This window comes from Garra rufa, chromosome 13, assembly GCF_049309525.1.
Source record: "Garra rufa chromosome 13, GarRuf1.0, whole genome shotgun sequence".
NCBI lineage: Eukaryota > Metazoa > Chordata > Actinopteri > Cypriniformes > Cyprinidae > Garra > Garra rufa.
The window spans coordinates 23,624,516-23,639,303 of record NC_133373.1 but is presented as its reverse complement, the minus strand read 5'-3'; the positions used below and the strand labels follow the sequence as shown (position 1 = coordinate 23,639,303).

The 14,788-nt window shown below is 34.7% G+C and overlaps 1 protein-coding gene across 1 annotated transcript; it reads left to right on the top strand.

Moving 5' to 3' along the window:
• The first annotated feature begins 4,085 nt into the window (after positions 1–4,085).
• armt1 (acidic residue methyltransferase 1) lies at positions 4,086–11,429 on the top strand. Its single transcript, XM_073817180.1, has 5 exons — positions 4,086–4,138; positions 5,082–5,187; positions 5,293–5,534; positions 8,261–8,426; positions 8,750–11,429. Exons 1-5 carry the CDS (start codon positions 4,086–4,088, stop codon positions 9,527–9,529), a joined length of 1,347 nt encoding a protein of 448 aa, XP_073673281.1. The 3' UTR covers positions 9,530–11,429.
• Positions 11,430–14,788: the final 3,359 nt, after the last annotated feature.

The window sequence follows — 14,788 nt, the reverse complement described above, 5'->3', positions numbered from 1 at the left end:
AAACCAGTCTTAAGTAGCATGGGTATATTTGTAGCAATACCTAGAAATACATGGTATGGGTCAAAATTAAAAAAAAATTCTTTTATGCCAAAAATCATGTTCCATGAAGATATTTCCTACCGTAAATATATTAAAACCTAATTTTTGTTTAGTAATATGCATTGCTAAAAACTTCATTTGGACAACTTTTTTTTGTTGTACCTTTCAGATTTCAGATTTTTTTTAAGTTGTATCTCGGCCAAATATTGTCCTATCCTAACAAACCATACATCAATGGAAAGCATATTTATTCAGCTTTCAGATGTTGTATTAACAATTAAAAAATGTACATAAGACATGTATATAAGACATTCTCAGATTCAATCCCATAATAAGACATTAAATAAACTGACCGGCTACAAGGTGAAAAAAAAGGACCCTTATGATTGGCTTTGTGGGCCAGGGTCACAAATAAATGATAAATTAGCCTACTACAAACACTTAATTTTAGTCCCAGAAAGACTATCTTTGTTTTATGTTCTGGCTAATCAATTAATTTATTTTAATGTGAAGAATTAACTACTAGGATCATCCTGACCTTTGATGTGGCATTTTCCATATTCTTTCATTAGCTATATTTTAATGATAATTAAATGCATTTAGTCCTTAGCTACATTTTGTTTTAAAAAAAAGAAATTAAATTTCTGTAAAATCTTTTTTATTAATCTGTACTCTGCAAAAACCATTTCATTGGGTTCATTCTGAACAATTCAAGTGAAACTGGACATTTTCCTTTTTAGTCTGCATGTGTCCAGAGGTTCTAAGCTTTCCCCTTGCACTAAGGGAAACAGGATGTGAGCTGGCTTGACCAGGCCTGCTAGAGATATCAGGAAATGAATAACATGGGGAAATAACATGAACAAAACACAAGAATTGGGAGAAAAAGTCAAGAAAATATAAAATACTTGTCTACAACAGCCTGGAAGTTTAAGAATGCAAAATGAGGATGCCAACTTTGAGTTGTGGCTTTGCTAAAAAAGAACAAGGAAAGGGAAGTTGGGGGGTGGTGTCTTCATACAGAGAATGCAAGCTGTGTGTTAGGGCCATGTGGTCTGGTAGCAAGATGAAGGCATCTGGGACTATAGTTTCTGTTTCCAATTTCTGAAAAACCCATTAGCATCATTAAATATGGTTTAGTTATAATTGCCGCTGTTGTCTGTAGACAGAATAATAAAATGTTGCTGGTTTAGAAATTAGTGTAGTATCCATATCAAACAATCAACATTTATATCAAAACTTGTAGATTAGATATATAAAACAAACCTGACTTATCTTTTTTAAAGGTCCCATATTGTACACATTTCTGGAGGTTTATTTTAGTTGTTGATGTCCTTAAGAATATATATTTGCGGTATAAGTGCCAAAATCCATCTCAATATATTTTTACAGCTCCTTTTTAGGAGCTCTGTCAAAAACAGGTCGATTTTGGCCCATCTAATTAATATTCATGAGCCTCTCTTCTGATTGGCCTGTTGTTTTCTGAGTGACGCACAGCCAGGCAAATCACAGGTAACTACGGTCATGTATCGTTGTAGCCGAACCCAGAGCCATAGAGAGAGCCTAGCCTGCTGATACTCAACAAGATATTTCATTATGATCATTAATGTTTTTTCTTTTTCAAACACCGAATGCAGTAAGCTACATAACTGTTGCTTTAGTAAAGCCCCTTTCACAATGCGCGCTGATTCTGGAAAATTACGGGAACGAGCGCTGTGTGAACAAAAGCCAGAACCATAAAGGCAGTGTTGTAGTGATGATGCACATTACCCTGCGACTCTTCACGACAAAAAATACGTGCAAAGTAGAATGAAGCGGCGATCAGGCAGAGCCAGCTCCTCACTATCAGCGCTGAAGCACAGTTTGTTCAGGTTAGTCTTTATGGGTTGTGTGTAAAGCACGCACAGATTCCGGTGTTGTGCCTTTTTTCGACCCCTGCCAAATTATGACCCCCTCTCGTTGAAAGCGCTACCTGATTGCCTAATCCTAACCCCACCCCTAATCCTAACCCCTCCCCCACACCTAACCCTAAACCTACCAATACTAGGGGGGTAGTAATCTGGCGGGGGTCAGAATTCGGCACAACACCGGAAAACAACTGTGAATGAACCAAATTAAACAACTCCAGAACAAATCATGGGACACATTATCCATGTATTTACCGGAATGGCTGTGTGAAAGAGGCTGAAGTTGACGTGCCACTGGTCTCTTATATTCACGTTGTTCTGAAGCCTGCCCTGTGCAATGATGTAGTTTCGACATCTATCGACTGAACAGGGTTTTCTAGATTAGTTTCCGTGTTGTTGTTGCTTAGCAATGTTATGGACGCAATATTGTCTGGGTTTGACAAAAGGAGGGTGGGACGTGATTGGTGCTGGGATGGTGACTTTTTTTTATTTTTTTTTATCTTATTAAACATCAGAGTACAAGTACATCAAGTACAACTTTTTGTGTACAAAACAGTAACAATCACGCCAGGGGAGAAGACAACTAAAATAACATACAATAAAAGGAGAAAATAAAAACACATAAATCATACAAATGCAAAAGCAAAAACATTGTATGTAACCTAACAGCTTTCTTATTCGTAGAGCAGGAAATGGAGGAGATGTATTGTTTCACATTAACAGAAAGTTCAATAAAGGTAGGTTTCTTATTCTGGAATTTCGATTTATGAATGTAAAACTTGGTCAAAATTATAATTAGATAAAACTCAGAGGTAAAGTTCATGTCATGGGTAACAAAACCATGCTGGGGTGGTGACTGAAGGCGGTGACTGAGTAGATCGGACGTCACATCGTTACGGAAGTCACAGCGGCTCGTGAAAATGAACAGCTACTTTAAGCAGGCTGTGTGCAGGTTACTGTGGATTGACTGTTTTGAAACTCATATGTGACCCTGGACCACAAAACCAGTCATAAGGTTCAATTTTACAAAACTGAGATGTATACATCATATGAAAGCTCAATAAATAAGCTTTCTATTGATGTATGGTTTGTTAGGATAGGACAATATTTGGCCGAGATACATCTATTTGAAAATCTGGAATCTGAGGGTGCAAAAAATCAAAATACTGAGAAAATCACCTTTAAATGTGTCCAAATTAAGTTCTTAACAATGCATATTACTAATCAAAAATTACATTTTGATATGTTTACAGTAGGAATTTTACAAAAAAATCTTCATGGAACATGATTTTTGGCATAAAAGAAAAATCAATAATTTTGACCCATACAATGTATTTTTGGCTATTGCTACAAATATACCCCAGCGACTTAAGACTGGTTTTGTGGTCCAGGGTCACATATGGTAGTTACATAGCCCCTAGACCTCAGTTATCATGAAAAAAGCCAGGAAATTTCGATTTTGACAATATGGGACCTTTAAATCAATGACAGTAAATCAGTAACAGCCAGTTAGATACTTATTGGTGGTCCGTGAAAAGGTCATCCTGAGACATTACTATAGGTAGTTTAAAACATGAATACTAATACTAAGCTGATTTTCTTTGGATAGGCTATTGTTTTTTGCTTTTTGGCCGGATGGTCACCCAGCTTGATTAGTTGAAAAGTGCCCAAAAAACCTCTAAAATCAGCCAACAGTCCAGGCTGAGTCCAGCTACAAACCATCTGGTTAAAATGTTTTCACCAGTGCAGGCCTATTCACATTGAACTGATATTAAATTAAATATATGATGCAGCGTTTGAATGCTATGTTAATGTAAACAAACACTATCTAAATATTGTCAAATGCCTGATACTTGTGTGGACTTGTTATAGACAGTAGTGTTTGTTTACATGGCCACTAGAGGACAGTCGTGTCGACGTTAAAGAGATATCGACAGCTTAAATTTGGCGTATGATTCCTCATAAGACTACAACAAATAGCATGCTAATGTGTGTAATTGCAGGTGTTCTCACGATGTGCGAGTAAATAAAACAGGGTGTATTAAATTATTTTATACTTTCACATGACTTTGTGAATTGGTCACCGATCGTTCTCAAATAAAGTTTGTTGAAAATCCCTTCTAGTCCTTCCTGTTTGCAAAAATGGAGGCAGAGGGAATGTTGGCCCCGCTGTCACTCTCTGCTAAGTTTGAGGGGTATGTCTTTATGATTTTAGAAATGCTTTCATGCTTCAACGTTGGCGTAATTTTTGTGTAATTAGTCTACAGCGAGAAATGTATCAGCTGTTTACATGTTGTTATAATGAATGTGCTGCATTTAGTCAAATAGGCAGCCTGACTATCTGTCAATGTCTGCTTCAAAACAACCCAGAGAGTGCGTACTTAAACAGCATTTTTGAGCAACATTAGCGGTAGTCATGCATAATCGAAATGCGCATATAATGCATGTCTAGAAATGCAGTTGACTAATACCAGCTTTTGAGACGCATTCATTTCAATGGCAGTGCTGCTGCTGGATGTGGGTGTAATGATGACCATGCCACTGAGTCACTCACATAACCAACCAATGTCTATTATCACCTAGTAATGGACTTTATAACAAATAAATTTTTACATATAGACGTTTTTCCTGAACACGGAAGTAAGTCCGACTCTTAACTGAAAGAATGCTTTGCATTTCCGGTCTGCATTGTTTCTAGTCAAATTAGGGTATATTCCGAGCTAATAAACTATTAAAATGTTTTTAAAAAGCACATGGCTCCATAGCGCCATCACTTGGCAATGTCGCAATGACCGTCATTTGTCAGTGCCTCACTTTAATGAGTGTGTAGATGACACGAAGCAGCGGACGTTAGCTACATTAAAAACAGATGGATGCTATTTGAATGGGTTCCTATGGAAATCGGAACAGAAAAGCAGTCAATCTGACGTTAGAATTCGTAATGACGACGCTCATTGTTTACTCAGGAAAAAGGTCTATATTTCTGCATTATTCCTCAAATTTCTAGTGCTAGTTAAACCTTAATTGTGTCTCAGCTTTAACAGGGTTTCCATAAAGTTAGCTGTTTTACTAAATAACAGAATGATTTTAAATAACTAAATGATTACACCAAAAATGTTTATTTTTCCCTATTTCTAGGTCCTTTGCCTATCTGACTGTGAGAGACAGACTGCCAACCATACTCACAAAAGTGATAGACACATTACATCGCAATAAAGACAATTTCTACAAAGAATATGGAGCGGTATTATGATCTTTTGCTGTTTTACATATGTATGTTCACAAAATAAAACAGGCCTGTCTGTACTCGTTTCCCCAGATTTAACTTCTATATAACGTGTTTTATCAGGAAGGGATCCAGGCAGAGAAGACAGCCATCTCCTTCCTGTCTAAGCTGAGGAATGAACTGCAGACAGACAAACCTGTGCTGGCTCTGACTGATAATGCTGAGGATACAGAGACCTGGAATGAATACATGCAAAGACAGCAGGACCTGATGGAGGACGGGAAGCCTGTGAGCTGGTTCAAGTCACCATGGCTCTATGTGGAGTGTTACATGTACCGGAAGATCCAGGAGGCTCTGTATATGAAGTATGGCAAATCAGCTTACTCTGTACATTATGAGCAATCAAATATTCACTGAGAACTGATATTCCTTTTAAATTATTAATGCGGTTATTGTGTTTACTTAAAAGTCAAAGAATCATAAAGTTTAATTGAACTTTAGCATTTAATAGTAAAAGTAAACTTTTTGCTAAACTATATAATTAATTAATAATATACTCAGTCATCAAAAAAGTCATCTTAGTACACTGAGTAGGCTAATCAAAAATTGTCATCATTTTACTCAAAAGTCAGTTTTATTCAAAAGCAAAAGTCAGTTTTACTCACAAGCATCTTAAAGTTTAATTCAATTTAACAATTAATTGTAAAAAATATAAAAATTGTAAAATATTTTTCTTATTAAAATAAAAAAAAAAAAATCACAATTTTCTCAACTTTTTTTTTACCAGACTATGTAAATGTAAGTCTCTAAAACGCACAAAGTCTTATCAAATCTAATAATGTAAATTAAATGTTTGCTATATAATTAAAATGGTATTATACAGTCGTGGCCAAAAGTTTTGAGAATTACATAAATATTGGAAATTGGAAAAGTTGCTGTTTAAGTTTTTATAATAGCAATTTGCATATACTCCAGAATGTTATAAAGAGTGATCAGATGAATTGCATAGTCCTTCTTTGCCATGAAAATTAACTTAATCCCGAAAAAAACTTTCCACTGCATTGTTAAGAAGGCTTCAGGGCATCCAAGAAAGTCCAGCAAGCGCCAGGATCGTCTCCTAAAGAGGATTCAGCTGTGGGATCGGAGTGCCACCAGTGCAGAGCTTGCTCAGGAATGGCAGCAGGCAGGTGTGAGCGCATCTGCACACAGTGAGGCCAAGACTTTTGGAAGATGGCCTGGTGTCAAGAAGGGCAGCAAAGAAGCCACTTCTCTCCAAAAAAAACATCAGGGACAGATTGATCTTCTGCAAAAAGTATGGTGAATGGACTGCTGAGGCCTGGGAAAAGTCATATTCTCCGATTGTTTGGGGCATCTGGAAAAAGGCTTGTCCGGAGAAGTAAAGGTGAGTGCTACCATCAGTCCTGTGTCATGCCAACAGTAAAGCATCCTGAGACCATTCATGTGTGGGGTTGCTTCTCATCCAAGGGAGTGGGCTCACTCACAATTTTGCCCAAAAACACAGCCATGAATAAAGAATGGTACCTAAACACCCTCCAACAGCAACTTCTTCCAACAATCCAACAACAGTTTGGTGAAGAACAATGCATTTTCCAGCACGATGGAGCACCGTGCCATAAGGCAAAAGTGATAACTAAGTGGCTTGGGGACCAAAACGTTGATATTTTGGGTCCATGGCCTGGAAACTCCCCAGATCTTAGAACTTGTGGTCAATCCTCAAGAGGCGGGTGGACAAACAAAAACCCACTAATTCTGACAAACTCCAAGAAGTGATTATGAAAGAATGGGTTGCCATCAGTCAGGATTTGGCCCAGAAGTTGATTGAGAGCATGCCCAGTTGAATTGCAGAGGTCCTGAAAAAGAAGGGCCAACACTGCAAATACTGACTCTTTGCATAAATGTCATGTAATTGTCGATAAAAGCCTTTGAAACGTATGAAGTGCTTGTAATTATATTTCAGTACATCACAGAAACAACTGAAACAAAGATCTAAAAGCCGTTTAGCAGCAAACTTTGTGAAAACTAATATTTGTGTCATTCTCAAAACTTTTGGCCACGACTGTACACTAACAGTCAAAAGATTTTTAATGTTTTTAAAAAAGTCTCTTCTGCTCACCAAGCCTGCATTTACTTGATGCAAAGTACAGCAAAAACAGTAAAATCTTGAAATATTATTACTATTTAAAATAACTGTTCTATTTGAAATTATTTTATATATAAATGTATTAAAATGTATTTGTTGAAAACAGCCAAATAGATTTTTTTCAGGTTTCTTTTGGTGAATAGACAGCTCAGAAGAACATCATGTATCTGAAATAGAAATCTTTTGTAACATTATAAATGTCTTTATCTTTATCTTTATCTTTATAAATTCATTTCTATAATTTCTTTCCCAAAACAATTCATCAAAAAATCCTGAAAAAAGGTACTCAAAACTATTTTAAATATTGATACTACTGCTACTACTAATACATAAATAATAAATGTTTCTTGAACAGCAAATCAGCATATTAGAATGATTTCTGAAGAATCATACACTGAAGACTGGAGTAATAATGCTAAAAATTCAGCTTTGAAATCACAGGAATAAATTAAATGTTAAAATATATTCAAATAGAAAAGTAATTTTAAATCGTAAAAAAAAGTTTTAAGAATAACTGAGGGACTCAAGGTTCAAAAGCTCACTGATGGTCCAGAAGTTAAAAAACGATGCATTAAGAGCAAGGGGTGTACACATTTGAACAGGATAATGACCTGTACATTTTTCTTATTTTTCCTAAATATCAGATTTTTTTCATTTAGTGCTGCCCTTTAGAAGCTACAGAAGATACTTACATTTTATCTAGAAGACAAAATAAACCAAATTTACCCCATTTCTTAATGCATTGTTTCCTTCTGAAGCATCAGTAAGCATTTGAACTGTCTGTAATAGTTGCATATGAGTCCCTCAGTTGTCCTCAGTGTAAAACATAATAATAATATATTAATAGTTAACCAAGATTAATTGTACTCTCTATGATGCATTAATACATTTTGAATTGTTTAATTGACTTGTTTCATTTTGTTTCCCAAGTCCACCAATGGATAAATTTGACGCGTTTAAGGAGGCAAAGACACAAAGCTACTTCGAATCTCAACAAGCAATTAAATGCCTCTGTACATACCTTCAAGAGCTCATCACCAACATAGAGAACATAACTGAGATTCAGCTGCGAGACAACTTTCTCAAGTTACTCCAGGTTAGTGATCTTAGCTCCAGCATATAATGATCCCTGCCATTAAAAACAATTGCTTATGGGACATTGTTTATGCTTCCGTGACATCAGAACACAACTAGGAATATCTTCTGTTGTTTGCGTGGAGATGGAAGATTCTAATCGAGTTCAGTGCACCATAACCATAAGTTTAAAGAGTCACATGTTTAATTTAGAACAGAGAATCTTGTTACACAAATGATAACCAGTTTGTGGTGCCAAGTACATGCCTAGGGGTGGCTACTGTTTTCAGCATGCACTTTATTGATATTACTCTGTCACATAATCTGGTTTATTGTGTATTTTAGGTCTCTCTGTGGGGAAACAAGTGTGATCTGTCCATCTCTGCTGGTCAGGACAACTCTCAGAAGTCCAATCCCATTGATTCCCTTTCTGATCTCCAGCGCTTCATCCTAGTGGATGACTCCAACATGGTTTGGTCAACACTGGTTGCTGCTCAAGGATCCGGATCTTCGAAGATGAAGCATGCCAGAGTCGACATTGTTTTAGACAACGCTGGTTTTGAGCTCGTCACCGATCTAGTCCTTGCCGACTTTCTCGTTTCCGCCGGTCTTGCCAAGCAAATCCGATTTCATGGCAAATCCATCCCGTGGTTTGTCTCGGATGTCACCAAACAAGACTTTGAGTGGACCATCATGCAGACCATGGCAGCCAATCACAAGTGGATGTCAGCCAGCGCTGTCCAATGGAAGCATTTCATGAAGGAGGGTACGTGGTCCTACCATGACCACTCTTTTTGGACCCTGCCTCATGAGTTCTGTGACATGGCGATGGATGCAGCTGATCTCCACAGCACGCTCCAGGGCTCTGATTTGATTCTCTTCAAAGGAGACCTTAACTACAGGAAGCTTACTGGAGATCGGAAATGGGAGCACACGGTTCCGTTTGATCAAGCGTTGAGGGGGTTTCAGCCTGCCCCTCTCTGCAGTCTCAGGACACTGAAGGCTGATGTTCAGGTGGGCTTACAGCCAGGCCAGGCCGAGAAGCTCAGCTCTCAGGATCCAGATTGGATGACTAATGGCAAATATGCTGTGGTTCAGTTTTCCAGTCCGCACAGAAAACAGTAGGATCATTTCTAGGGAAAAGAGAGTCCTCACTGATGAGGAAGTTATTAGAAAGCAAGAGATGGCTATAATGCACTAAGGATGCTAGTTCAGTTACCAACATGCCAAACAAATGTGTTGTTGTGTTTTCTTTGCTTGTACACTACCAGTCAAAAGTTTGCTAAAAAGATTTTTAATGCTTTTTGAAGAATTCTCTTCTGCTCACCAAGCCTGCATTTGTTTGATCCAAAAAGTTATATTGTGAAATGTTTTTACTATTTTAAATAACTGCTTTCTCTTTGAATATATTTTAAAATGTAATTTATTCCTGTGATCAAAGCTACATTTTTCAGCATCACATTACTTTAGTCACACGAGCCTTCAGAAATCATTCTAATATGCTGATTTGCTGTTCAAGAACCTTTTTTTAATTATTATTAGCAATATTTAAAACTATTCTTTGATGAATAAATATATTCGAAGACCAGCATTTATCGGAGAATAAAAGCTTTTGTAACATTATATACTATACATTCAAAAGCTATCAGTATCATTTTTTTCTTGTGAAATAAATCATAGAAATGAATACTTTTTATTTAGCAAGGATGCTTTAAATTGATCATAAGTGATGATAAAGACATTTATATTGTTACAAAAGATTTCTATTCAGATTCTATTCAATATGAATATTCTATTCAGATAAATGCTGTTATTCTGAACTTCATATTCATCAAAGAAACCTAACCTAAAAAAATTACGCTGTTTTCAACATAATAGTAATAATAATAAATGATTTTTGAGCAGCAAATCAGAATATGGTTCAAATGGTTTCTTGAAGGATTATGTGACTGGAGTAATGATGCTAAAAATTCAGCTTTGAAATCACAGGAATAAGTTACATTTTAAAATATATTAAAATAGAAAAGTTTTTTTAAATAGTAAAAATATTTACTGTTTTTGCTTTACTTTAGATCAAATAAATGCAGACTTAGTGAGCAGAGAAGTCTTCTTTAAAAAACATAAATCTTACTGTTCCAAAACTTTTGACTGGTAGTGTATTTGTGTGCAACAATTGTTTTGAATGGAAGCAAATCACGTAATGAATCCTACCGATTCTACATATCAAACACTGAAATAAATCTTAACCTAAATAATGTCCTTGTTGATAGAATGGGGTTTTGACAATCTTTTGATTATAGTTTACACCATCTACAATTTTTGTGTGCACTGTTTATCTGTATTGTGTACAAGTACGGTTACTGAAAAATACAGATGTAAACAAAACAAAACAAAAAATTCATAAGAATCAATATGCGTATTGTTTGGTATAAACCTGAATTTTAACTTCTCGATAAATGCTATTGATCAAAACACCTTGAGAGTAGTGATTCATTTCGGGCTAAAATGTTTAGTATATAGACTTTTTATTTTTTCAAAATGTACTAATTTATGCATGGAGTGCATAATTGAAATTAGACTATTAAATAAAATGTTTTGATTAAAACAATTCTAGCAAGGTAATGGCAACATGGAATGTATGAGGAAACCAGTGCAAAAGTTATTTTTATTTATTTATTTTTTTAAACAAAGCGCAAATTCACAATTATTTACTAATGTCATCATAAGGAAATATATTTTGCTTTCTGGCTGATTTAACAAAAGCTGGCCATACATATACCATCTCAGAGAGTTATCATTGTTTGTTTACAGTTTGGATTGACTAGCACTTTCAAAGCAAGTTTACCAGGTTTTCATGTGTCTCTTGTGATGAAAATTGCACCATGATGATTTTTTTAAAGCTTCTATATGAGCATGTTGTAAACAGATGCTAGTCTGGATTCCAATGCTTATGTGATCACACTTGTCAAAATGCTAACTGTTTTGAAAATTGCAACTGAATAAAGCTTAAGAAAAAAAAAAAATGAAACCCATATTAATGTTTCACTTTAACTTTGTTTTAGAGACACAATTCATTTCTCCTCTCCGACTAATCTTTTAAGAGTGCAATTTGTTTACTTTCACAGTATGTGTTTTTGTGTGTGGATGCTTCCTGGGTCTTTCAAGCAGCTTTGGCTCCATTCTACAGAGCAAAGAAAGGAGTAAAAAAAAAAAACAGAATTGATGTTACGTAATAATCACGTGAACACTATCTTTTTGTGTTTAGGGGTCAGCGGAGGACTGCGTACATGCTGTTTTTCCTGAAAATCAAGGCCATGGTTTTGGTCTTTGAACTGTTCTAGTTCGCAAGAACTAAGCTCAAACGTAGACTTAAAGATTTTAGATGGCCTCAAATGATTAAAAGATGTTGTTGCTGTTGCTTATTTAGTGTGTTTTTATCAGAAACCTGCAGGCAGCAGACTAAGACATGTATAAAATGTGTCACATAATACAGTTTGTTTTATTATCAGCTCTTTTTTGTAAAAGAACCTGGGTAATAATCAGAATGTTTTAATTTAATGCGTTAGCAGCCATTATGTTTGAGGACAGTGCTGCATATTTTAATTAAAACAACAAATATGGAAAAAAAATATAAAATTACTTCATGGGATTGTCCTAAAATTGATTTTTTTAACTTTTTTACTCCCACCAAGACTGCATTCATTTGATCAAAAATAGGCTACCGTAGGTAGGAGTGTAATATTGTGAAATATTACTATAATTTAAAATAATTGTTTTCTATTTTAAAATGCTTTAAACTGTAATTTATTCCTGTCTTTGCAAATCTGACTTTTTAACTTTACACAGCAATGCCTAGAAGAACCATTTTTGGTTCCACATAGAACCATTCAAAGGTTATTTAAAGAGCCATCTCTTTCTTACCTTTTTATAATCTGAAGATTCTTTTGCCACAAAGAACCTTTTGTGAAACAGAAAGGTTCTTCAGATGTTATAGGTTCTTTATACAACCATTTGGACAAAAAAGGTTCTTCTATGGCATCGTGAAGTTTTTGTGTACTTAATTATTCAGTGTCACATCATCCTTCAGAAATGATTCTAATATGCTGATTTTGTGCTAAAAAAATCTTGTTAATATTAATGTTGAAAACAGTTGTGCTGCTTAATATTTTTGAGGAAGTGACTTGTTTTTTTATTAGGACAAACAGCATTTATTTGAAACAGAAATCTTTTGTAACATTATAAATGGATTTACATCTTAACATTAAATGTTTCCAGTATTATTTGATGAATAGAAAGTTCAAATGAACCAATTTATTTGAAATAGAAATCTTTGTAACATTATAAAGTAAATTACTGTCACTTCTGATCAATTTAATGAACCCTTTCTGAGTACAAGTATTAATTTCTTTAAAAAAGAATTCAGTAACACTTTACAATAAGGTGCCATTTGTTAACATTATTTAATGTGTTAACTAATATAAACGAACAATAAACAAAACATTTATTACACTATTTATTAATATTTGTTAATGTTAGTTAATAAAAATACAGTAGTTTATTATTTGTTTATGAGAGATGTTGAAGGCTGTAGAAGTATTGTTCATTCTTAGTTCATCTTAACTAGTGTACACTACCAGTCAAAAGTTTTTGGACAGTAAGATTTTTAATGTTTTTTAAAGAAAGCCTCTTCTGCTCACCAAGCCTCCATTTATTTAATCAAAAGTACAGCAAAAGATAATATTGTGAAATATTTTTACTATTTAAAATAACTGCTTACTATTTTAATATATTTTAAAATGTAATTTATTCCTGTGATCAAAGCTAAATTAGTGTCACAAGACCCTGCAGAAATCATTTTAAAATGTTGATTTGCTGTTCAAGAAACATTTTATTATTATTAATATTATCAATATTTAAAACAGTTGAGTACATTATGTTCAGGGTTCTTTGATAAATAGAAAGATTCAAAGATAATAAAATAATATATAAAAAAAGCTTTAACATTATACACTATACCTTTCAAAAGCTTGGTGTCAGTATAATGTTTTCAACATAATAATGTTTTTAAAATAAAATGTTTTTTAGCAGTATATCAGAATATTAGAATGATTTCTGAAGTACTAATGCTAAAAATTCAGCTTTGAAATCACAGAAATAAATTACATTTTAAAGTATATTCAAATAGAAAACTGGTATTTTAAATAGTACAAATATTTCAATATTTTACTGTTTTTGCTGTACTTCGGATCAAATAAATACAGGCTTGGTGAGCAGAAGAGACAGAAGTGTTACCAAAAAATCTTTCTGACTAGACTAGTCCCAAACCAGTGTTTAGTTTATTTTTACCAAATTAAAAAGTCAGTAAAAATATTAATAATGTTTTCTATAAGGAAAATCAAAACTCAATTAGCTAAGCTTCCAACACAGGATTTATTGAAGAGCACCGACACCTACACACTTTCCATTTCAGCTTTAAATAACTGCCAGTACAGAGAAATGATTAGAATCAAACAGATTTGTTTGTACCTTGCGCTTGTTTCCCTTTTTTCCTTTATTTAACCTTTTGCAAAAATCTTTCAACAAATTGAATCAACTGTTTCCAATGGCGGCAGCATGTAAAGTGCTTTGAAAACACATCACCTGTAAAATCCAAAGGTTTTGGCAAGTGAATCAGGCGGTGACCTCCTATCTCTTGTTTACCTGGTTGCCATGACCTGCTCTGAAGAGTGACCGCCAGTATCGACCTGGCTGTCTTTAATTTGTTTACCTGCTTTTTTTTTAGTCACAACCACAGACGGTGAAAGTAAGAAGGACACAGGAAGTCCGAGATACATCACTGAGAGGATGCATCCAGGCTACTTATAAATCAAAGGACTGGTTTGATTTTTGGTAAGGACTATTTTACAACTGATTCTTTTCTTTTTAGTTTCTACAAGAAATGGTATTCCATGATATGATCAATCAAGCATTTCTTTCTATTATTAGTAGTTTCAGTTGAGTTTCCTGTCCTCTCTGTTTCCTGTTTAATAGAAAAGCACCTCACATCTGACTTGACTATACATCTTTCACTTGTTCAGTTTCTCTTTGTGTTTTATCTTTCCTTAAGTGTAATATTTCACTCTTCAAAGAGGCTTTTTTGTTAGAATAGCTGTTTTACTGAAAAAAGAGAGAGAAAGGCATTTTTAAGAAAGTAAGACAAGGAAAAAGGAAAGCAGCCTCAAATATCTTACAAAAACATTACACTTTGTTCTTTTCAGCCCAAGGCAGACTGGAAGAGAGAGGAAGGTATTTTTTATTTTTTAGGAGGAGTAGGCAGAACAGTGGGGCGGAAGCAAAGCAGAACAAGGGGGAGAGAGTTTGAGAAAGACAGTGGGAGGTAAAAAA

Excerpts from the sequence above, each read along its gene's own strand:
- armt1 (XM_073817180.1), top strand. The coding sequence starts at position 4,086 with ATGGAGGCAGAGGGAATGTTGGCCCCGCTGTCACTCTCTGCTAAGTTT. Across the intron at positions 4,139-5,081 it reads CTCTCTGCTAAGTTTGAGGG|GTCCTTTGCCTATCTGACTG; the intron begins GTATGTCTTTAT and ends CCCTATTTCTAG. Across the intron at positions 5,535-8,260 it reads CAGGAGGCTCTGTATATGAA|TCCACCAATGGATAAATTTG; the intron begins GTATGGCAAATC and ends TTGTTTCCCAAG.